Raw genomic sequence first — 24,216 nt, 5'->3', positions numbered from 1 at the left:
CAAATGGGTCCCATGTATTTGTTGTAAACGGCTGGCAAAGTACATTGGGATGCCATTAAAAACAACCTTCCAATGCCCCACTATTTTGCCCATATTTACAACACACAGATTAGAATAGATATTTTTTACCGCTAGGAGTCTCATTTGGGGCAACTATATTTGCTGATTAACCAGTCCACATGTTTGGGCTGCAAAAGGAGGTGTTGCTGCTTTAAAAGCTAGAAAAGCTGAATAACGTCTACAAAGGTCTGTTAAAATTTGTGAATGACCTAGAAGCTTCAGGTGAAAGATGTAGTTTATTTTCTAGACTGTATATGAGTCGTGATCTGACTCTCGTCTAAAAAGAAATAGGTTCAGCTTTGCTGTCTGGATCTAGTACGCGGCGTCTACCAGAGACTTCAAGACTTCTCAAAACTTGTAGATTTATTTATAAATTACAGGTTTCTATTTTAAAGGTTGGCTTAGTATAACACGTGATTGTAGGTAAATTTGGAGCAAGTTTACTTGCCAATCTTTCACTCCTCAATGGACAGAATAGCTTCAGTTCCATCTGACCTCCAGGTTGAGTGGGCCCTTGACTTCCTCCTCTTACAAGATGCATGATGAAGGATGGTGTCTGCATCTGCAGCCCCAAGCAGTTTATAGAAGAGTCTGTAGAAGATTTCGTGAAATAGGATCCTGCAGGAGTGAGGGAATGAGGTACATAATCTTGCTCCTTATATTCCATCTAGACTAAAAATCAGCATTTACCTTTTATAGTGGAGGGGTAGTTCCACTACTGTTCTTTTTGGAGATCCTGAGTTGGGTGGAAAAACCCTTTAAAACCTAGTAAGTGTTGACTAAATTCTTTCTTGAGCCTTCGTGCTGCCCTGTATCAAATATTCTAGCAGTTCATGTCATTGCATTGTAGAACAGCCCTCCTTGGAGTCCTAGTGAAAACCTAAATATTACTTCCCCAATTCCTGAAATATTCTGTACAAAACAGTCACCTCCCAGTCACTTGCATCTCAGGCCCATTTTTAATGTAGGTTTTATGAGTATTTTGATTTTTACATGCATCTGTGACTTGGTGTTGAAAGCCTAGGTGTTCTCTTCCTACTATCAAAGCGTCAAAAATTGGACCATTACTATAATTGGTGGCCTGGTTGACCAGTTAGTTGTAGGACTTATATAAAGGGGAAGGGGTGGTACAGCTTACTCATCAGCCTATGCAGTATATGCTTATTGGAACACTTAGGGAGTTTCTATTAAAAAGGGTCTTGATGTGCTTATTAAGTGTTGACATCCACAGATCAGTGGTTTTCCACTTCATTTCAAGAGCAGGAAGAGCAGGAAATGGACAAGGTAAGTCTTATAAATTATTACCCTCCACTAGAATTTGAAGCTGAAGTTTCAGTTTAATGTAATACTTGTAGGAAAGTTTCAGTTGATGGTTGTTTTTCATATTTATTTACTGGAACAGGTTTTATTTTCTGCCTTTGAGGTCCGTCACATTCAGAAATTAAAATCGTGCTGTTTGTGATGGCTGATGCACTTTGCAAGTTGTAAAACTAAAATATGCTATTTTTGTTGGCTTAAGACTCTTTGTGCACCAGTGTGTTGGGTCGGTACGTGTGTATTGAAGACATGCTTTAGTATAACCCTGCATGCTGCGTTCCTATCTATGCATAGCTGTTACTTTTAGAATGCATGTGTGCTGATATGTTCAAGTTGTTTAATCTTTGACATGCTTTTTGTAATGATGGTCAATGTACCGAAGTCCAGTACTCTCGATTTACCATTAACGTGTGGCAGACCAAAAAACTATTTTACATTTCTAATACTTGATTCATAAGGGCAAGTTCCCTGGCCTTTTATGCAGTAGTTAAAATCTTTTAAAAGATTGCTTCACCTTCTTAACCTTAAAACTGGATTACTCTGTGGGTGCTCTCTATCCATTGCTTGGCCAAGTCAGACAGATGGAGGATGAAGCCTAAAATAGGAGGTATATGACTTCAAGAAACAGGTAAGGTGGAAATTACAGTACTTTCTGGAACGGGAAAGTAGTTTGGGGTTTTATTTGGCATGGAGATCAGCTTTAAATCTATATAAGATTATCTTTCCTTCCAATGCAACAAGTTTGGAACATTTACAAAACAAATGGCAGTGAGGTCAGCTTATAACGACCAAGTAAGAGAGTTCTGGGGGGTTTATGGTAAAATACTGAACCCAAGTAAACCAACCACTGCTTAAAAAAGTTTCATCCTGGAATTATAACAGCCTGGACAGTAAAAAAGGATCAGTGTTATTTATAGGAGAAATGCTCTAAGACCTCTATTTTCCTATCTAAGGAAAAAATGGCAACCTTAATTATAACTCTTTGGTGTGAGTGACACTTTAACATTAAAGTGACCTCAGAGTACTGTTTGCTCTGGTACAAGATTGCTATATTTCTACATAATAATTTGGTGTGAATACCTAGAGCAAACGTGTGATTGCCACCTATTTTGGAGAAACAGGGGGCCACAGCCTATCGATCAGGCTTGTGCAGAGAAGCTGGTCACTGCAAAACAATGGTCTCTGGGGCTATCTAGCAAGAGAGACTTCATAGGATGTTGCCATGGAAACTCACCGTGCTTTGACGCTAGGCGGTGATCGTGTCAGCGTTTTGGCATCAAAGCGGTTAATCCATTCTAGACGCTGTAATCATTGCTGTGGCATGTATGGGAAATTACAATATGCAATTTTTTTTTTAAGGAAAAAAAACAATCTATAAGTCAGTTTTTTAAAGTAATCTGATTACTGATAAGACCATTTCTGCCTTTTATTTTTTTTTTTTGTTTTTATGTATATATACAAATCCACATATATGCTGCCCTCTGTAGTCTTACTTGCATGTGTTGGTGACTATTAAGATGCTGCAATTAGACTTGACAATCTTAACAATTTGGTACCTAAAAATTAGTAACTTGTGCATAATTGAAAACATTGTAAGCATAATCCATACACACAGACGTCCCTGTTGAATTGATACAGAATTTAGCTTTACAGGGAAATTGAGGTTCGTTATTGGGGATATGATATAATTCCGTCCTGGTCATGCAGACCCTTGTCATTTTTATTGGCTGCAGCGATGCCCAGTGCCTACAGCCAACTCATATGTTATATAATTAATTTGCAATTTAGTATAATGTTTGCCCTGTTTAATCAGTTATTTACATTGGGTGTAGGAAGAATGGTAATATGGGAAATGTTTGCCCAAACTACTCAATTACATTTTATCTGTATTTACTAGATGAGCTTAAAGTTGATCTTGGATTTGTTTGTTTTTTTTTTGTTTTTTTTTATTATATAATCTGTACTTTTATTTGTACGCGTTGCATGTGGAACCATACTTGCTCATTACATAGGCGGACTTTTCTTTCTGCTTTGCAGTACTACACTGTGCTCCTTACCTTAATTCAAGTCAACGCCCAATCATTGTGCCAGTCCTATGTGATTCCTTTTGTCATCAACAAGAAAAGACAAATTGGTACTATGTGCCTTTTCCATTCTTCATTGCTGGTTCTTTTAGGCTGAATGACTTCCAATGTCATAATAGACAAACCATTAGTGATGGTGGTATGGTGATAATATTTTTTACCTGGGGTTCACAGTACTGATGGGTGCTGCCAGTGCCGGCAAAGTAGTAGAGGAGGGACTCAGGATTTTTTAAATGCTTAGCTAAAAGACCTCTGGGGGGGGGGGGATATATGAATGATGGGAATTTATTTAACCCATTGCTAATCTGGGAAGACATCACTCAAAATCTAGATTGAAGTTTACTACAGTCGGGTCAGGGCTAACTAAATCCATGAGTTCTATGGACTGATATTTTGATCCAGACAAATAAGGTCAATTGAATGCAATAGGTTGTAAAGGACAAGGTAACTGGAAACATTCAACATGGAGTATTGAGGAGCAGCAGTGTCGGGATTGAGGTAATTTAGCTGAAAAAGATGGTATTTCAAAGATAACCATTTCACTTTTAAGTGTCTTATATTTGAGTGTCCTTCATTTCTTCAAAGCCGTTAGCATTCCTTAAAAATTCTTTGCTTGTACTACTTTTTTTTTTTTCAAAAGGCAAACTATCAGTCTTCTCAGACATTTTATTACCTAAAACATTGCGTTTATGCTTTTTTATTTCTTTAAACATGTTATAATCAATAGTAATACATCCCTCAGTAAAGTATTTTTAGAAGGTGTAAAGACTTGGTCGCGGTAAGCGAATGCAATTTTATAAGTGCAGTCTACAGATTGCAAATGGCATATTAAATTATCTATAATTACTTCTGTTTTCTGGTTCTTTTTTTGGCCTTAGAAAAGAAATAATCTTTGCAGTCCAGAGTTCAACAAAACAAATTTTTGACTTGCTGTGGCTTTAATTAGAAATGTGTAATTTTTTGTGAATATAAGTATTTAGTGGTTCTGACTTCCAGGATTTGTGAATTACCTAATTGTCTGTGGCATTGGACAAGCTAACCCGTAGTGCTGTGTTGGATGTTTCCTTGCAATGAAACCATTACCCATTCCAGTTTTCTCCGATCCAAAGGCAGTTCGTCTCCAGAAAAATAGAATATTGGTTGCATCTTGTCCTTGTACAGTCAATATTTTATACTATGCTGTTATCCAAATGTACTTACTAGATGAACCCAGGCATTGATGGGCTCCATGCTACTCTATTAGGTGCATGGTATGCTGTGGTTATGGTTAAGCCTTGCTAATCTTTAATGTTCTGTGGAGTGGTGCTGTAATCTTGGCCCAGGACTTGGTTGACCCATTAATACAAGGAAGATATTGTTTTCTATTCTGTTTATGAAGTTGAATCTCTAAAGTTTACTCATTTAAAGCCATTTATGCAAAGCCAAGCTTGAATTGGTTGTTTGCAGTTATCAGGGCATGTGTGGACGCTTTTTGCAGAATGGTTAAATTCTGTTCTCCTATTTAGTGATTTGTCACTTCCAGCTTCTTTTTAACCTTTGGGACCTCTGTGTGTTTTTCTTGGCTGCCTCCTTATCTGTTAATGGGCCTGTAGCCCAAATCCTCTGAATAGACAGATAGTGAATGTCATCCTTCCGGGAGCTATTTAGAGGTGGTCTTGTTGTTAATTTAAGAATAGTCACGTCGAGACAGTCCAGCTTGAAGGTGAGCAGTGGTGACTGATCTCTCTTCATCCCTTACGCAGTTGCCTCTGCTTTTATTGTCATGTTCTGCAAAGCAGACCTTTCACCTCTGGCAGTCCATTACATGGATTTAAGGTCATGGTTTTCAGCAGGAGTGCTGTTATTTACAAGGAATGTAATCCTCTGTTGAGTAAACTTCTCACAAAGCTGGTAATCGTAATAAAAGGTTTGTTGAAACCTGTCTGCTGACAACTTATTAAAGGTCCAGTCCAGGGCAAACATGCGGGGCAGAGCCTGTTTGAATTTGAATATTGTCCATGTGTATAAAGGCATATGTATCAAACTGCAAGTACCAAGAACTCCTTAAACAGCAGTGGATTCAAACACCAAATGGTAACTGTTTTAAGGTCTTGACCTCTGAGTTTTGCTAATTAGGGGTTCTTTGTGGTCTATTATATTTAATACAGAGTTTCAGGTATGCACCATTGTATCACTTAGATAATGGTTTGGCTGGTAGGCTGAGCTGTTGATTCAGTATCTGTAAGACTTTCTGGATGGTACATATTTCTTTGCTTTGGCTAAATGAATGATGGATGAATTTAACCAGATTTTATTAGGCTGGATCAGAATTACCTTTTGTTACCCATAATCGGTCAATGTGAAATGATCTTTAGTCCTTTGTTCTACTAGGCCATAGATGTGAGGCCAAAAAATGGCTATTTTTTTTTTAAATCCCCAACATTACGTTTCCTCATGATTGCTTACAATTAAACCATGTATAAGCCAACATAAAGACTTTTTAACATGTTTTTTGCAAGTAAATGTTTGTGTATGCTTTTATTGATCAAGTTTTTCTTATACTGTCCAATTACAGCTAATAATCTTCATTTAAATAAATCTGAATGTGGGTAGCTAAAGATGACATTAAAATTCTGTTTGAAAACTTAAATATTCATAAATGTGTTACATTTAAAAGGCAGATGAACTTTGTTGATTGGAACTCACTTGTTCTGCTATGGGTGAAGTCCTTGGGACACAAGAGTTGAGCATTGTTGGCCAATATTTAAATACATAGAAGTGGAAAGCATTGAGATTGTTTTGTGAGTTTACAGCCAGACTTTACTGTCGGGGTTGCACAGTTTATTACCTACAACAATTAACAATTGTAAAAATTGCAGAATGTCTGTTTCTGGGTCCATTAGGTTTTCCCAAAACAGCAAAGCTAAAGAGCAGCCTGGCGACTGGCACAGATGCAGAGAGTAGAGATGGAAAACAGAACCTGCTTCCCTTGTCAGCTCTCTCGGAGCAAACTTGGAAGCGCTGACTGCATTGCCAAAGGTCATTCCTGTCAGCCAGATGCACTATTTCTGGTCCTGTCATCAGAAATTACCATGCCTAAGTCTGTTTGACGGTTGAAAGGCCTCCATAGTGCATTAAAGGACCAAAATATACATACCAAGAAAAACTATTTTCCCATAAGGAATCTAGTGCTAAATTTCCAACATTTATGTGTACACACCTGTAAAGAATCTTTAATTGTTAACTTGTATGTATTTGCCCTTTTTAGCTTTGTTTTATCTATGCCCTTAACTGGCATATTTAATTAGATGCGGGATTAGCTGAGTGAAAAGTCAATTGTATTGAGGAAAAGAAGATTACAGAAGAATTATATTTCTCAAACTTTTTTTTCATTTTGTTTTTTCCAAAAATGTTTGTAAAACTTGGTAGTAGTACTGGGGGTCACCACCTGTTAAAATTTCAGGGCTGAAAAAAGGTGCCTCCTTCATGGGTGATCCACTATGATACCAAACCTTATCTTAGGGAATTTCTCTGTGGTTTTTAAACGTTCCTATTGCCATCTAATGCTATGGACGTTTTGGAAAGACCTCGCTCACTTTAGAAGGAGACAATGTGTTACTGTTCATTGTTACCTTTGCTACCTTTTTAATTGGTTTGCTTGTTGAACTGTCAGATTCTTCTCAAGAGGAAAAAGACCTCTGCTGCAACATCGGACCTTGCCTTCATGGGGTAATTTAAAAAATGTAAATTGAATGTCTGGGGGGAAAAAAGGCATGTTTCTATCCAACCTATTTCTCAGATAATATTTCAAGGACAGAAAAATATCAGAAATATATGGATCAGCCCAAAATCAAGTTTCCTGCTAACTTTGATTGTAATGGCCACTCTGCAGGTTTTCAAGTCTAAAATCTCAATCAGCATTTTCGGCTCTGTGAATGCATAGTAACTTAAATTACGATGGCCAACTAAATTGGAATAAACTGCCGGTCACTTCTATTCTTGCTCAATCTTCCCTCTCCATTGATCAGAGCATGGAGTTTCAGATGAACAAATGGGCACTGCATACAATCATAAAAAGATCATTTCTAGTGGCAAAAATCTGATGTCCATTGGACATCTGTACAGGGCTTTCGTTTCGGCTGTTGGTACCACTTTAGTATGTAGAAAATAAACATCGGTGCTAAAACAGTGCCATTTCTCAGCCACACATAGCTGTATCGGAGGATAATCTACAAAGAAAGAGCTACCCGCCTGTAATTGTGTCAGTGTAACTGTCTGTGAAGTCACTGTTGCAGCAAAATTAAGCCAAAGGGGCTCGTTTCCCAGAGTCATTTAGAAATACCTGAGGCTCAGAACTGGAGGCAGCATTTACTACCAAGGTCACGCCGAGGACTCTGTTACAAGCCTTATCTACGGGTATTTCACTCAGACTGCCAAAGCCTGTCTAAATCCTGTAGATATTAGTGACCACATACTTCAGCCATGCTGCTGTGAATGATTTAGGATGAACTTTGATATGGCTGGAATGTTATTTACAGAGAGAACATCATATAAGATACTGAGATAGCATATAGATCATTTAACAAATGGTTGGACTTGTGCTCTGTTTACACTGAAACATGCCAGTATGTTAATTGGGTTGATGGGGATGTATTGAAATTAATACAATCAATAAGGCAATGCAGTGTGCAATAAACTAGGACAATCAAATAACTTTTTTTTTCTCCTTCACTGACTTCTAATATGTAAACTCAGTCACTAAAATCTATTTTTTTTTTTTAATGATCTATGTTTTTAAATCTGCATCTTTCACTAAAATAGACTTATTTTGGCATTTATGGTAAGGAATGACAACACCTTGTCCAGGTCTTAGTTGTGCTTCTGTGTTGTCAGTCTGACACATAGGTGACTGACCCAGGCTACAAGTGACAGATTTTGTTGTCACTATTGGGAAAGCTGCATTGAGAACTTTCATGCAGCCATTGCTAAAGTAGGATTGACAAATGTTGAAGCATCATTGTGCAAAAGGGCCATAATCTCAATGGTCTTTACCAGTCACTTGTCACTTCTTTTAAGTCTTATTTTTAGTTTTTGACCATCTTCTGCAGCATGTCTAGGATCAATGACCATCTATTGTAGCATGTCTATAATCAATAATAAACTGCAATGCTTTTAGTCTTGCCTTCTGTAGCATTACTTTCACAGAATATTTTGTGTTGCCATTCTTTGACTTTAGGAGCTACACAGGAGGTCTTCTTTATCAAGTCGTTTGTCAGCAAACGGCTTGTTAAATTTTTTAGCTTTCTTTTCAGCTATATTACCTTCCCTTTTTGGGAATTTTCATTTTAAAATAGTAACATAAAAGTTACCCGCAGGTACAGAAATAGAAGAATCCTACTTTTAACCATTTTCAAACAGTTGCTTCTGAATGCTACCTAATAATTCCCATGACATCTCTTAACTTCTAGGCTTCTCGAAAGTGGTATCTCTGTGAAGTCTCCTGGGTGCCCAGACAATACAGTTGGTGACACTCGTGTAAATAAAACATTATTCATTCCTAAATCAGGTTAATTAGCTTTTTTTCAGAGCACTGTAGGTGGTGACCTCCGGTGTTTGCTTTTATACCATTCTGTGCTGTGAAAACTGTGACTTTGCCCACATATTCTTCTGCTGCATTGTAACAGACAAGGCTTTTGTGTTATGGTGGCTTACAAAAGTGTCTGAATTTCCTGCCGAGCTCGTGGGGAAAGGTGTGCAGTGTAAAGGTCTTCTGTAATATTATTTCAAACAAAACCAGCTCCTTTTTCATTTCCCCTGCTGTACCGTAGCTGCAAGCTGTGTGTCCTGTGACATGAATGTAATTGCTACAGCTTGGACAGCGGTTAACCTTACGCGCTCAAGACTGTTGCTCGTAGCAACTGGTCACGGTTCTCAAAATACGCTATAAACCGACTAAAAATCTAGAGCTTGCATGGATAATAATGAATAATTATTCAGGCATATTTTAATACATGAGGACCTTTTTGTATATGGATTCTGTTGGGGAATCCTATTAGATCTTGCGTATGTTTATGTAGTCTATAATGGCTAATCAGATCTTTTTCTTTGCTTTTTATCTTGCACTAAATGTGATATATAAGTGGTTGCGATAGGAAATACAGTTCTGTAAAAAGCAAGGTAGGTCAGCTATACATGGGCAGATCTTTGGAAAAGAATGCTTTAGCACATGTGTTTAGTTGTCAGTTATTCCATCTTTTATCAAGATTTAATTTAATCTTGCAAACTGTCTCACCAGGCATGTCACAATACAACAGCCTAGTTTTCTAACTGCAGATAAGTGTCCACCATTTTTTTTCTAGGAATGGTTGCATTTGTCCACTTTCTTATGGGTGGCTTATATGTAAGATGATGCGACTGTTACTCTGGAAATAGTGTCAAGATTCTAAGCATTTGCAGATATTTTTAAACTTCTTGGAAATATGTGGAACTTATGATCCTTGTGTCCAAAACATGTAAAACTAGTGCCTTCCCCTGTCTCTTTGCAAGTGATACTGCTATTCGTTGGATTGCATTCTAATATTGGAGGAGTGTATGACTAGCCTATATTGCTAGCTATTAGTAATTTTATGTTGCTATTCACAAAATGTGATGATAGCTTATTTTACGTATCTTACCACTTGTATAATGCATATTTACCCCCCTTTTCGGTCTTTCCCATACGTCATAACATAAATCTAGTATGTGCAGGGAGAGTTAGAATAAATGGGGACGGCTTGTGGAGAGGGAGCAATGTATCAGCAAGTCAGGCGTGCCGAAGTGACTGGCTGAAGTGCAAAACCACTTGATCAAATGCCCCATCAGCTCCCTCTCTGCAGTGCTCACAAGGCCTGCAGAGCGTTGGCGTTCCATCTTCGAGAGAGAGAAGTTCATAGACGGTGACACAGAGATGCAGAATGAATCCAGCGTGAATGTGTGCATGGCCGTCCCTCACCATGGCGTAATGTATAGCCTGACATTCTTTTCTGAGAGTTCACCTTTTTACCCTGCCAGAAAAAAATAATTTTCTACTTTTTCTGGTGCTTAGCTATATCCCTAGTGGAAGGCTAAAAGGCCAGTTAATGACTTTTGGCAGTATTAGTGTCTGCACTGTAAAAAAAAAAAACCCTCAATGTATTTTTGATTTTCATACCATTCCATTTATCACTTTAGAGCATTGGACTATAGAAATCCTACAAGACTTCATGTTTAATTTGTAACACCTGATAAAAGTGGAAGATTCAGTAAACTGTTACATTTTATGATATATTTGCTTCTGCTTGCCATTTTTTTTTTATTATTATTACTTTTTGCAGCTCTCTGTCCAACAAATACCCAAATCTGACCTGATATCAGCCTTTTTATTCTCTTAATACTAAAAATACTGCTTTCTGCTCCCCTGCCTTTGAAATTGAAATGCCGGCTATGGCCAGATTCTGCACATTAGTGATTTTAGGGGACGTAGTAGTGCTGGAAAATATGCACACTACTTCTGTCCTTTGCAAGTAATTCAGTTAGATGACTTCTATTGGGGAATTTGCCTAAAGATGGTGTTGGTGGGTGGGTGGCATGCCTAAATTTATGCACGATCTATTTGTGATCCATTGTTCCATCCTCTGCAGCAAGCTTTGGCTGCTTTTGAAATCAGCTGACAGCCTGAGCTAAAGCTGCAGCTGTAATAGAGGAATTAAGTTGCAATTATGCCCAAAATTGACTTTCCTCCAGTTAAACAATCAGGTTAATTCACACGAGTGTTCTTCCCTCTCTCTGCTTTATTATAATACTTAATGGCTCGGCAGGGTCCTGTCTGTATTGAACCCTTCCTGGGGAGCTTTGCATTGTGGGTCTTCTCAGTTGAAAAAGCTTTGAAAAATATGTACATTGCATTAGCCATTGTGGGTTTGGACTCTTGGGATTACTCTATTCACAAACAGACCTCCCATCACAAGATTTCACACTTTTTCTGTTCCTAACACAATGCAACACATCCCAACTCTTATTGAAAGTGAAAAGCTTCACCCCAGGGTACTGTGATGCAAATCAGGGTGTTTGTGCCCCTCTCTCACTCTGTTTTCTTGTCACACCCCTCAACAAGCTCTTTATTGCATTTAAGTAGGATCACAGTTCATCACGGGGTGAAGAGATGTCAGAGGAAGCAAAACATTGAAATCAAATTAGATTACTAGACAATAATAATTGCAATTATGGTTTATATATTTGTGTAGTATAGAAGTGTATAAACAAAAAAAAATACTATATGTACAACTACTATATGTACTAACATGTTCGCTCTTTGATAGGAAACTGGTTTGAACAATAATGTGAAAAGTTTATGAAATGCACAAAAAAATATAAAGAAAAAAAAATAGATTAGGACGCATTGTAGTCTTCCAAAGCCTTTAGGTAAGTGTGACAAGTAGGTATTTTTTTTCTGGAACGGTCAAATAGAGACAACTGCCATACTTCAAGTTCCACCTGGATGTGTGATGGGGCAATAAATGCAATCTCTTGTGATTGAAACTTCTAAGGATTCTTCGGTAATTATGAACAATTCTAAATTATAGAACTGCTTATTGCATCAACATAGAATCCTTACCCATCTGAAATGATAATCTGGTCCATATTCAGAGAAAAGAATAGGAATAATGAATATTGAAGTAAAGCAAGCACGTATTTCAATGTTCTGATCAACTTTGTTCTTTCACCAAAGCAAGAAGAGTAATAATTTTGTCAGTAAAAAATATCCAGCCTGTGCTCCCCTAATTTACAGTTTCCCTTTAATTCATGATTAGGTTTATAAAGGTTGATGAGATTCTTCTTCGGTTACATGGCACAATTATCTGTCGCATCACTACACAAGTCATGTGTAACTTATTGATCGCCTTGTCTGTCATCTCACCATGCTGAAACCTGGTGGTGGTTCTATATCATCCATTGATTTGTTACTTCCAGTATTCTTCAATGGCAAATGATATAGTGTGCTACAAGTTATTTTTATTATGCAGGAGAACAATCCACTTCCCGTTTTACTCTAGATGTACACAGTATAAACATACAATGGCCATCGTGTCATTTGTATTAAAGGGAAACCCCTGGCCACTACGGACCAATCAGATTTTGCTAATACTTGTGCTAGAGAAAATCTGGTTACTATGACAACACCCTTCATATTGAGCTTTGCCATCAGCTTTACGATATTAATCAGTGTTATTTGGTAAAATGTAGAAAAGGTCGCCTTAGGCGTGATAGTTGACAACTGCACTTGTATTGGCTGTATGCATTATGGACTGTCGCCTATTGGCCGGTCAGCTATAGATTTTCTGGACTTTCTGCTTCTATGTGCACAGAATAGAGCAGGTTACAGAGTGTATTATGTGTGATTGAGATTTACAAGCCCCCAGGTTAAATCACCATTTATTGCATGGTCAGACCTTCTAGCTTCGTTGTTACCCGTGCATGGTCCTACAATGTGCCTGTCATGCAAAGATTAGACCATGTCTGCAGTACTCCGTGTGGGTGGGGAGATGAGAAGAGAAAAGAAAATTTGTTGAAATAGAAACCTGTAAAGAAACCCAGTTTGAGAAACCCTGTGCTAACACAACCCATAAAGAAGAGATGACTGTTGTCCAGTCCCTTACCATATGTATTTGGGGAAAGGAACCATTGGCTCTGATTTTCTAGGGCGATATATAGTAATACACTGTTCTTTATAGGGTACTTCTTCTTAGGGATAGTTTGCCCAACGTGGACTTTCGCATTTATGTAGTAAACATAACTAAAGTTTGTTTGGTCCTCCTATGTATTATTTGTACCTATCTTGGAGAGCAGTTTAGATAAGGCTGGACACACAGTTTTTGTCTCGAACAATCTTTCGTGTTTGTTTCCAGAGACAAAGATTGTCATGAATGAACGAGCACTTTACACACCGATCTATTTTGTTCTACGGAGGAGGAGGAAGGTGGAGAACAAGTGAGCAGTATCTTTTTCTTGACTTTTATAGCTGTCGTTCACAGATCTGTTGGGATATAGTCAAAAATGACATTGGGTGACCACAGTACATGTCAGATTCTCATCTAAGACCTGACCGTTCATATCCAAAAAGAATCTTGCGCGTACAGCCTTAGGCTTGGTAGACACGTGCAATTGTTTTTGTCGGGTATTTGGCTCAGGGCCAATATCAGACGAGAATCTTGCGTGTGTACAGCGCTCATCATCTGAACGTCCGTCCTGGTGGATCCATGGACTATGAACGATCGTAATAGAAGTGAAAGGGGCAGAGCGCGCAGCAGGGTGCCGCTGCGTCGTTTTCCCCCTCTCCTTTCCATAGAGCAGATGGGTGCTGTATGTACAGCACTCGCTCATGCATCGTGCAGTCCTTGGAAAGGATCGTGAAAGACAATGATTGCACATGTGTACATAGCCTTAGTAGAGTGAGCTATAGTTGGCACATAATGCTGATGAAAATCCTTTTATTCAGACTATAATAATATAAAGGTTTTTTTCCAGATAAGTGTATATCCTGATGTGTTAAGCTGTTTGCACAATTGAATGTACCATTGTTTGTTGCTTTGACACCTTTTTATCAGTCTTTACCCTAGCCTAGCATTATTAGCTGTTATCTAACAGGTGATGGTTGAAGTTATTGTGTTTAGATTATTCTACATGACCTCCAGGGAGTCTCCTTAATTCTTCTTCACTCACACAGCACTCCCATTTCATCCCCCTCTCTCAGGACCACAGTCTGTACTTGTCAGATGCAGGTAGTTATGGGATGAAAGACCCGTTTGATTAACTGCAGCTAACTTGGGGATGACAGACTCATTTTTAAAAGTGAAGGAGAGAGGCCTGTTGATATTTAGAAGGAATAGGAGATCTCGGTAGGGGAGGGGGGTGGCTGGTAATGGGAGAGGTAGGAGGACTGTGAAGTCTATAGCTAAACAGAACCTGCTTGTGTGCAAACAATGGAGCCATTAAGGATCTTGAATCGGTGTGATTTAGTAATTGTATGGGCTTCCTGCTTTTGTACTTTACATAGACTGTACCTTATACATTCCTATATACTGTCTGTTTCATATTTCTGTGCATAAAATATTGTCCGCCTACCTTCTGCACACCTCCTATTAAGAGAGCTGTTTTATTACTTTTGGTCTTGTTTCCTTTTTGAGGGATACACTGCTTTGCTTGTTCTGCTAACATGTGATTGTGAAATAATTACACATTGGTACTAACTAGTATTTAAATGGTAATGATCACCTTTGAATTCTTAAAGGTGAAGTCCACCAAAGACTTAAGTTATTCACTTACTAAAGAATAAAAACTTGATCCCTGAAATGGAATTTTTTGTCTTTACACTTTTTCTGCCATATAACCAAGCTTGGCTTTATAGAAAGTAGCCGGGAGGGGCAGACAGGACACAGTGACACATTGCATATAATCACATTAGCAGCTGCTGTGGGGCTGGACATTTATAGATTGCAGCATTTCTTGAAGGGATGCAAATGGTGGCATGTGGTTTCAGTTTTGGGTGGGCTTATGCTTTAAAGTGCTCATAAACTAGCAGATGGGACCAGTGTGAAACAAATGGATCTTTCATGGATTTGTTCATACATTTGTGTCCAATATCACTATTTTTTACCAGAAACAAATCTTCTGATTTGTCATAACTTTAATAGTAATTTTAGGCAACTTAAGCCCCCCCCTTAGTGGAAACTAAGTCAAAAGTTTATTTGGTTGGACTACAACCACTCATATAAGGAATGACTAGTGGGGGGTCATCTATTCTATTCTTGTCTACCAAAGCTATTTACTTCTAAGTTATAGGGTTCTGGTTGTGTTAAATACTAAAACTTTGTACTGGTAGCACAGAACTCCAGTTACAGATGATCAAGATGTCTCCTAAAAGTCCTCACAGTCGGTGCCATTGGAGAAGTAAGGAAAACTTTCTCCATTGGAGACTGAAGGCAACCCAAAAGTGTGGTGTTTTTAAGGTTTAAATCCTTTCAACAAATAGGGTAAAAAACGTGTTCCAAAAAAAAAAAAACTGATTGAAAATTGATCCAAGCAAATCTTTGCTGGAATTCAGCGTTAGAGGTTTTTAATGTATGCACAGCAGAATTTGTGTTATTTTAATATATGCCTGGAGTTTTTCTTTGATGTGCAGGGTGTACTTTATTAGCAGTGCTAACCGACTAGCTTTAAATGCTTGGTATTTCGCCTAAAAGAATTCTGTTCTTTATCAGTGACTCTTGTTCTTGTGGCCTGTCTGCTCTTTGGTGCGCTAAATCACACTGCCCACACTGTAGAAGATAAGGCTGCTACTTCAATAGTGTATCTATCAGCTAGCCTGTGTCTGGATAGGTTTATGAAAGGCCATGGGAGGACACAGTTTTACCCTTTATTTTATTTTTTAATTATTTTAATTCAGTGTCTCATTGCTTCTAAAGCTTCACGAACATAATTTCATAAAGCTTGCTGTGATGTGTCTCTTAGGGGCCGCCTTGTTCAGGAGCCCATTTCCTGTAATTATCCATCTGGTTCGTACACCTGGGCAGTGTAATCTGCATTTATGGCACACAGACATTAGAGGTCAATTTGTGCAAAATACAAAATATTTTCTTAGGGACTTAAAATTGCCAAAAAACTACCGGGGATGTAAATGGCAAAGCAAAACGTTATTTTTATCTGAGCTTCATCCAGAAACATTTTCTATGCCCCTGAAAATTGAGGCTGTTCTTCAGTAACACTTCTGTAATTTTTAACACGTAAAATATTTAAATTTTGTTTTATGTCTTGAACCTTACCACAGAATTTAATATTTTATTTTTTTTACATTTTGAATATTTTGGAACCCTTCCCCATTTTTGAACATCAGGGATAACTTTTTACATGGATGGATTATTGGCAAAAAGTTTTAATCTGCTATTCTTGGTCAATTTTTGGTTTCTGACATTTGGTATAATTGAAGTATGAATTACCTTTTAGTATGAAAGGAAAAGGGCTTATAACGCCATTCTACAAATACTGCTATGTTTGCCTGTGTGTTAATTGACGTCAGGGTAAATATTCCCAAAGTTGTGTCAGCAGTGATTTATTTTTAAAGATTAACTGCCTGCTTCCTGTGAGATGTTAAACTCTTTAGTGTGAGGAGTGTTCAGTTTTTCTCAGCAGATTTGCTTAGGTGTCATCCTTTATCTGTTGATATAAAAGTAGCCAAGTAGTCCCAAAGTTTTTACCTGGCTTTTCTAAGTTTCCTTCATTATTTATTTCTTTCTTGGCACCTTTTGCCCCCTCTACGTTGGCTGGAATAAGAGCAGGCGTGGGAGCCTCTAGGGTTTCCATTGTACTACACAAAGCCTTGGAAATGCAGGCTGTCACACAAATGAGGGAGGCACAAGCTCTAGACGAGGGAGGGGACTGACAAGTAACACTCAAGGAACAGCGTACTGGTTCCTTATCATTGGAGGTATTGCTGTTCGAATGCTTCATTTCTGATAGGGAGCTGTACCACCTACCTGGAATAACTGCAAGGAAGAGACTGACGAGGCAGCTGCCTTTCCTTCTCCCTGGAGGCAGCCAGAGGAAGGTGGGAATTGTAAGTGTAGCTTTGTGGATTCCTCTATGTGCACCTGTTGCTGTGTGAGCGAAGATCTTGTAGTTGCTACATTTCATATGTGCTCTTCCCTTTCTACAGTTTTTGCTTTCCTTACATGTGTGTTTATGTATGCCTACACGTACACAATAATTTTTTAATTTTGTCAACTGGCTAATTTACCATGGGGTAGACTCTTGCTAAGAGTTATATCGTTGGTTAACTATGAGATAATTATTATTAATATAATACACAGTATTTTATATAGCACCATCATATTATGCAGCGCTGTACAAAGTCCATAATCGTGTCACTAACGATCCCTCAAAGGGGCTCACAATCTAATGTCCCTATCATGGTCATATGTCATTAATGTAGTCTAAGGTCAGTTTTTTTGGGGGGAAGCCAATTAACCTAACTGAATGTTTTTTGAGATGTGGGAGGAAACCCACACAGACACAGGGAGAACCTGCAAACTCCATGCAGATAGTGTCCTGCCCAAGATTCAAACCCAGGACCTAGCGCTGCAAAGGCAAGAGTGCTACCTCTGAGCCACCGTCTCTTTTCACCTAGCGTAGTAATGTCCGAAGTACAGGCAGTACTCCAGCTTTTCATTACTCTTGGTGAGAAATCTACTTTTTTTTTTTTTTTTTTTTTTTTTTTATATTTTGCAGTTGATAAACCCAGGGCATTGTCATGACCAAAGGACTGGCTGGCAGCACTCCAGCCATTCATTATCCCTGGACAAGTAGATCTCTTATCTCCTGGCAGATTATTAACCCGGAGCCTTGTCATGACTTTATTTTTTCAGCATAAAGCAGCACACTCACAAATAAGAAATAGATTTTCATATGCCTCTGCATTTGGTGTAAAACAACTGAAATCCTGCACATTACCTTCCACACTTTTATAAGAGTACCCCTAATCTAGGATTCAAACTGGAAGCCAATCTTATTGGTTTTAGTAGCTGCACCTTCTCCTTTTTAGTTCTGTAACATTTGTCACCAAGGTTGCCCAATGTTCAATGATAAGCTCCCTTCCTATCTATAAACGCAGTTGATAAAACAGAATTACATTTTCTTGGTGTAACACATTTCCTCAGCTACTCTTAATATTCTCTTTCTTTGCAATTTGTGTTTCGCCTTCTAACCTACTTTCCTCCCTCCCTGTAATATGAGAAATTCTGATGTTCCATGTAACTGACTTGAGAGCTGGGTTAGAGGTCGTGTGTCTGCTGCTTGGGAAGAGGAGCTGTCGGTGGCAGTGGTGCTTGGAGCTCTAGCGCCTGCTGAAACCTCATTATTAGCTTCTGTATGTACTGTGCTTAGGGGAGCAAGATCTAAGATGGCTTTGCTGCACATACAGACTGAATTACTCTTGGGTGCTGTTCCATTAAGGCTAGCCTGCAGGTGACACTCACACCTTGGGTAATGAAATGCAAGTGAACACGACAACCTAATTCGAAGTCGATGGCTTATGGTAGATCTTCCAGATTTTTTTTTAATGAACCACTAACGAAGGTATTATTGAAATATAACATATAAAATAGTTTAATTCTGGTGTGTGGGTGTCACTGATTTTGCTGTGCGTATGTTTTCTTTTATTAGTTTTGGATACAACTGCTTGCATGGTAAGCTTTTAGATTTCAACGTAAACACATTTGCATGTCTGAAATGTTTCTATTGATTAAACACGTTTTATATTTATGAAACTGGCCAAAAACATCAGAATGCCTAAATAGGCTGGTTTTTGCTAGACCTGACATGAGATTTTAAGGTGGTACAGGTTGGACCTCTGCCCAACCACCCTGAACTGGAAGAAAGCTAGCTTCTGTACATGGTTATGTGTAGGGTAGTGTTGAGTTTTAGTATTTTTTCTTTCATACAACCAACAGGTGATTGTCAGGGTTGAGGTTAATTAAAGTGTTTCAGGATTCACTGGACTTTTAGAAATGCTGCAAACACTGTAACTAGATAACTACATTGAATTAAACTGCCAGTCCTTATGTTTTCGTTAAAACAAGTGTAATCCACAATATTCCAGCATAATGTGTGATTGATTTTTGATGCCTCTCACTTTGTTCCATTTTTTTTTAATGCTCAGATTTGTCTTTGTTTATTTTTTTTTGTTTATGGAGTGACAGCATACTAAATTATACTATATGCGAATATTTAAATATTGACGTTTAAGTCACTATCTGTCTTTCTGTATTCTTTGATTTGTAGATATTTTACTGGTGACTGGACAGTTTCAGTTTGTAAAGAATTTTAATGAAGTGTTATCCAATAAGGGCAGAGCCTTTTTTCTTTAATTGAAGCCTTTGTGTTGAGTTGTTGCAGCTAGTCACACCGGTTCTGAAAGTTTTTAGAGCAGCTGAAGGATGCCGGGCAAGTGAGTTTATCTAGCGATCATCTAGATAGTTTCACAAATTCAAGAACATGAGGAATTCAAGAAAACTTCCTACAATACAGGTTGCTGAAATGCTTGTTTTGCATTCCCAGTGTTTGTTTTGTTTACTGTGTTTGTTTGGATGTTTCTATTGCCAAAAGGAAATTCTCTTTTCAGCACTCTGAGCATGTAAAAACTAATGCTAATGGACTGATGGTGTTAATAGATGATGGGATCTTTTGCTGGAGGGTTTCCTTTTGAAAATGCCTGGATAAAGCTTTTACAGTGGATGTCCAGACTAAAATTATATTTTTTTCACTTGTTTATTGGGTGAATTTGAAATGTGTCAAATATGACACATTACTGTCCCTGCATTCTTTGTATATGAGTTCATCAGCAGTGTACTGTAAATTGATTCACTTTTTTTTTTTTTTCTAATCTGAGTCTGTCATCTCTTCCCCCTCACTGTGAATGATTAAATTCTCTGCATGGCACCTGTTAAGGAAGTTATCTAATCACACAGGTGTGGCTTTTCATTGTGTCACATCAGGGACACAATTACTAGGTGTATATGACGACAGCTTTTTTTTCAGTTCTGTGCTAAACTATACCTTGACTGTGTAACAAGTCAGACAGAACACTGTGATCGGGAACAGACACCTGCATTCCACAGCAGGGTGTCCTCTAGAGTTTTGCTGATTAGCATGAGAGTAATTGCTGTTTTCTGATTGGACCGTAGTTCACCTGGCCCTAATCTTGTTTCTGTTTACCTTGCAGAGTGGCCACACTCGCTAAAACCAAGGATGAAGAGGGCAGCATCTTGCTTCTACCTATGGCTTTTCTTTCAACTTCCCCTTATTGGATCTTCCACCCAAGTGAAATACAAAGTAGAGGAAGAGCAGCCACCAAATATCTTAATTGGAAGCCTGGCTGCTGATTATGGCTATCCAGACTCCAAGCACCTGTACAAGCTAGAATTGGGACATCCTTACCTCAGAGTGGATGGCAAGACTGGGGACATCTACACAACTGAGACAGCCATTGACCGAGAGAGCTTGCGCGAGTGCCAGAACTTGTTCCCAGGCCAGGCATGCTTCTTGGAGTTTGAAGTATCAATGACAGACCTGATGTCTCCCGTTCCCAGGCTTCTCGATGGTCAGATTGAGGTTTTGGACATAAATGATAACACTCCTAATTTTGCATCACCAGTCCTTACCTTGTCCATTCCAGAGAACACAAATATCGGAATGCTTTTTCCAATCCCTGCTGCTACTGATCGGGATTCTGGAGTCAATGGAGTGGCATCCTATGAGCTAATTGTTGGCCCTGAAGCACATGAACTTTTTGGACTGCAGGTAGCTGAGGATCAAGATGAGAAACAACCTCAGCTCATTGTCATGGGTAATCTTGATCGGGAGCAAAGAGACTCTTATGATCTCACAATTAAAGTTCAAGATGGCGGAAAGACCCCAAGAGCTAGCAGTGCCCTGCTGCGCATCTCTATTCTAGACACAAATGACAATGCTCCAAAATTTGAAAAGATGGCTTACGAGGCAGTGCTCCCCGAAAACAGCCCCATGGGGCACTCTGTACTCCAGGTAAGTAAGGAGAGCTCCTAAACGTGTTCTTGTCTTACTTTTCATTACATTAGATTTGAGAGCAGAGGACATGTTGTCACCTGGAATGTGTACCTGTTTTCAATCAGATAAGTAATCAAAGTATGTGCTGTGTGTCTAATGGAGTGGCTCTTCCATTTTGTTCAGGATTACAGCCTGAAGGGATTAGGTAGCGGTTGGATGAAAATGTTTAATGTGCTAAATGAAGCACTGATCAAGTTAAAGCAATCAGGGGACTTTCAAGTCTTTTGTTTTTTTCTGCTGAAATGCAGCTTTCAGATAAAGTGCATTTCAATTTAGTTATTGTTTTGGTGTTTTATCATATTAGGCAGGTAAAATTAGATCAGTGTTGTCAAAGACACAACCCTGTGGTTGAGAAATCACTGTTAATGACTTCTCATTCCAAAGCTTACATGTCATGGCTCAGTTATGCAGTTAATTTACAACTAGTGTTTTAATTATTATTTAAATTAACGTTAGAAAAATGTTGTCCATATAGCAGGGCAATATTGAGGCAATTTGCCAATCTATCAACAAATATTTGTTTACTTTTTGTCCTAAATGGGTTGACATGGATTGACAGCCAGGCAATGATTTTTTTCAAAAGTCAGACTTACATGTACCACCACCTATAGATATTCTTTTAGACCTTATTTGTAAATCCTTTTTACCTCTATATACACAATTTTTTGTTATATGTGGACAATGAATTCATCTCCTTCTGTGCATGCAGATAAACTGAGGGGACAGGTGTTCGTTTTTTCCTGTAGACAGCATCCCTGTTTTAACCAAAACTTTTATAAGCACCGTTATAATCAACCAGTTAAATGTTTTCAGCTAATTTCTTAGGGCACCTTCGATTGGTGCATCTTCATTGGTCCAAAAAAATTCATATGGTTCTTACTGATATTTTAACACATACACACTCCAATTGGACAATTTTGCCAAACATAAACATGAAAGGCCACCTTGACGAGTCCTATGCCTGAAGTTCGAAAACAGAATAAGCCGTTTTTTGATTTTCGTAACAGCTTCCTGTGACTATCACTGTTCTTTTAGGCTGAAACTGGTTAACTGGTTCCAGGTGACTGCTTTGCTAGATTTTTTGCATTCCTTCTGCATAATATAACCTGACTAGAAACCGGTTGGGTAAGTTTTAGATTGTGGCTTTTTTTTTTTCTTTTTCGTTTTAGGATGACTCCAGGTCTGACTCATGTGAATGAATTTCTTTGTGTGCTTCCTTCCTCCATGTGACCTTTTGAAAGATTCAACAAATTAACACTATCAAGAGGTCAATTATGTCCTCAGCTAATTAATACCTAGTTCAGAACAGAAGTCTTCAGCCTCTGGCTTATTTTATTTGTCTCAATAAAATCCCTGTGAAGTCTACAGATGGGAGAGTTAACCGTGCTATAAGTTAATATTTTATCTCCTTACCTTAAAATACACATTGTAGTAGATATTTCTAGATGGAATCACGGGACCAATAAACTTGGTGGTAGTAGTACTGATTAGAAAATCTACAACCATATTGTAATGTAGGAAAGAAAAATAATTAAAGCTGGTTGGAATAGACATTGGGGATATTTACAATTACACTGGCAACACAAACCCAAATCACACCTTTTTGTTTCTTTTGGAGAGCCTTGAAATCCCTTCTAGTCCAACCGATCATCTGTGTTTGGTACATTAAATTACAACCCCAGAACTGGGGGAAAATAAGGGTTCTAAATCTCACCAGAAAATTCTGTTACACTGGGCTGTTGTTTAATTACTATGAGATTTGGGGTACTCATTGTTCTCCAGGAATCTCACCAGGATAATAGCGACAATTATGTCTTTTTAAATTTTTTCAGGTACATTTTGCTCTTCAAGGCTCTAACTGTAGGGTAAGAGGCTCAGATCCAATTTAACTGAAAGGTCTGCCTCAACAAATGAAAGTTTACTTTTTTCACTGTGTGTTTGTCCAAAATGTTGGAGTGGTCATCTCTAGTCAGTATTGAAGGCACCACCCTGGGGCAACATCCTTGTAAACAAGTCTACACTGTTCACTGCCACTAAACAAAGTTAATTTTAGCTTTCTTTAAACAGGTTGTAACTTTTAGGAAATCATCCTTCATGAACTGGTTCTCTTGATTTTATCCTGGAAGAGCAAAGCTTACTTAAATTGTTGTCATTCCTCAATGACAGGTGTATCTTAGTACAAACCATAAATACTTTTTTTTTCCTGCTGTAAAATGCCATATATTCAAATCCATGCTATCACATCTGGGACCTTGCTGGCCATATGTAGGTAATATTGGCTTTTCTGGAAAAGAGTTATTTCATTTTTTTACCTTACAAGATATGTTTTTTGTTTATTATATGTAAATGAAAAGGTTATTGGGAACTGAGTGACAGAGGCAAAAAGAAGGCATTGTGATCCTGGCATAAGAATCTTTGAAGAATGTAAAAAGATGTAGTAACACAGTTTGAGAGCCATAGTATGAAAACTTCTGTATGTGGTACATTATAAGTAAGTGTTAACAGAACAGAGAAAGAAGGTATAGGCTTTGGATTAGGTCAGTCCACTTTTCATCCCATGTTGTTCTAGTCAAACAGGGTTGTACTAGTATTTCACAGAAGCAGAAAATAGGAAAAATGGCTAGTATAAGACCACATAGTATGCACAGATCATTTCATGCTTGCGATGATTACTTCTTATCCGTCTGGTTTCGTCTAGGCAGGTTAGTAAACAAGGTTTTCATTTCAATAATGTATTGATCATCAGCCCTGTCCCACATTATAATTGTGGCAGCCTGGTTTGAAGGGGTTCAAATTCACTCCCGTCACGGATGAGTGACTCTGACACCATCAATATGTGATCAAAGCAGTCCTCACACTTCATGACTGCATTGACCTTTTTGGCAGATATTCATTTCATAGAATTGATTTCAGACTGTAAAACCAAAAAAAAAATAGAAAGCTAATGCATTTTCTAGAGTTTTGAGAATATGGTTGAATTTGCCCTACTACCATTTTGTGTTAATAATTATGGTGGACCACACTAAATTAAAATGTTTTTTACATTTTTCTATGTTTGGGAGCATTTGTGTGACATGAAAGCAAAATCATTTTTTTATAATGCAAAATATGTCAATATCACCAT

The 24,216-nt window shown here is 38.2% G+C and overlaps 1 protein-coding gene across 4 annotated transcripts in view; it reads left to right on the top strand.

Annotated features, from left to right (window-relative positions):
• PCDH1 (protocadherin 1) overlaps positions 1 to 24,216 on the top strand; it is a 142,015-nt gene that overhangs the window by 10,004 nt on the left and 107,795 nt on the right. For 2 of the 4 annotated variants that reach the window (XM_072400596.1, XM_072400599.1), the window contains exon 2: positions 20,230 to 21,050. In XM_072400596.1, the coding sequence (XP_072256697.1) occupies positions 20,230 to 21,050 (821 nt within the window). Of the gene's footprint in view, positions 1 to 16,879; positions 17,068 to 20,229; positions 21,051 to 24,216 lie in introns of those variants that run through there. The other 2 variants (XM_072400598.1, XM_072400597.1) reach the window with 2 other exon arrangements.

Source organism: Pyxicephalus adspersus, chromosome 2 (assembly GCF_032062135.1).
Source record: "Pyxicephalus adspersus chromosome 2, UCB_Pads_2.0, whole genome shotgun sequence".
In the NCBI taxonomy this organism is placed as follows: Eukaryota; Metazoa; Chordata; class Amphibia; order Anura; family Pyxicephalidae; genus Pyxicephalus; species Pyxicephalus adspersus.
The sequence above is the reverse complement of the archived record's forward strand: the minus strand, read 5'-3'. Positions and strand labels throughout refer to the sequence as shown.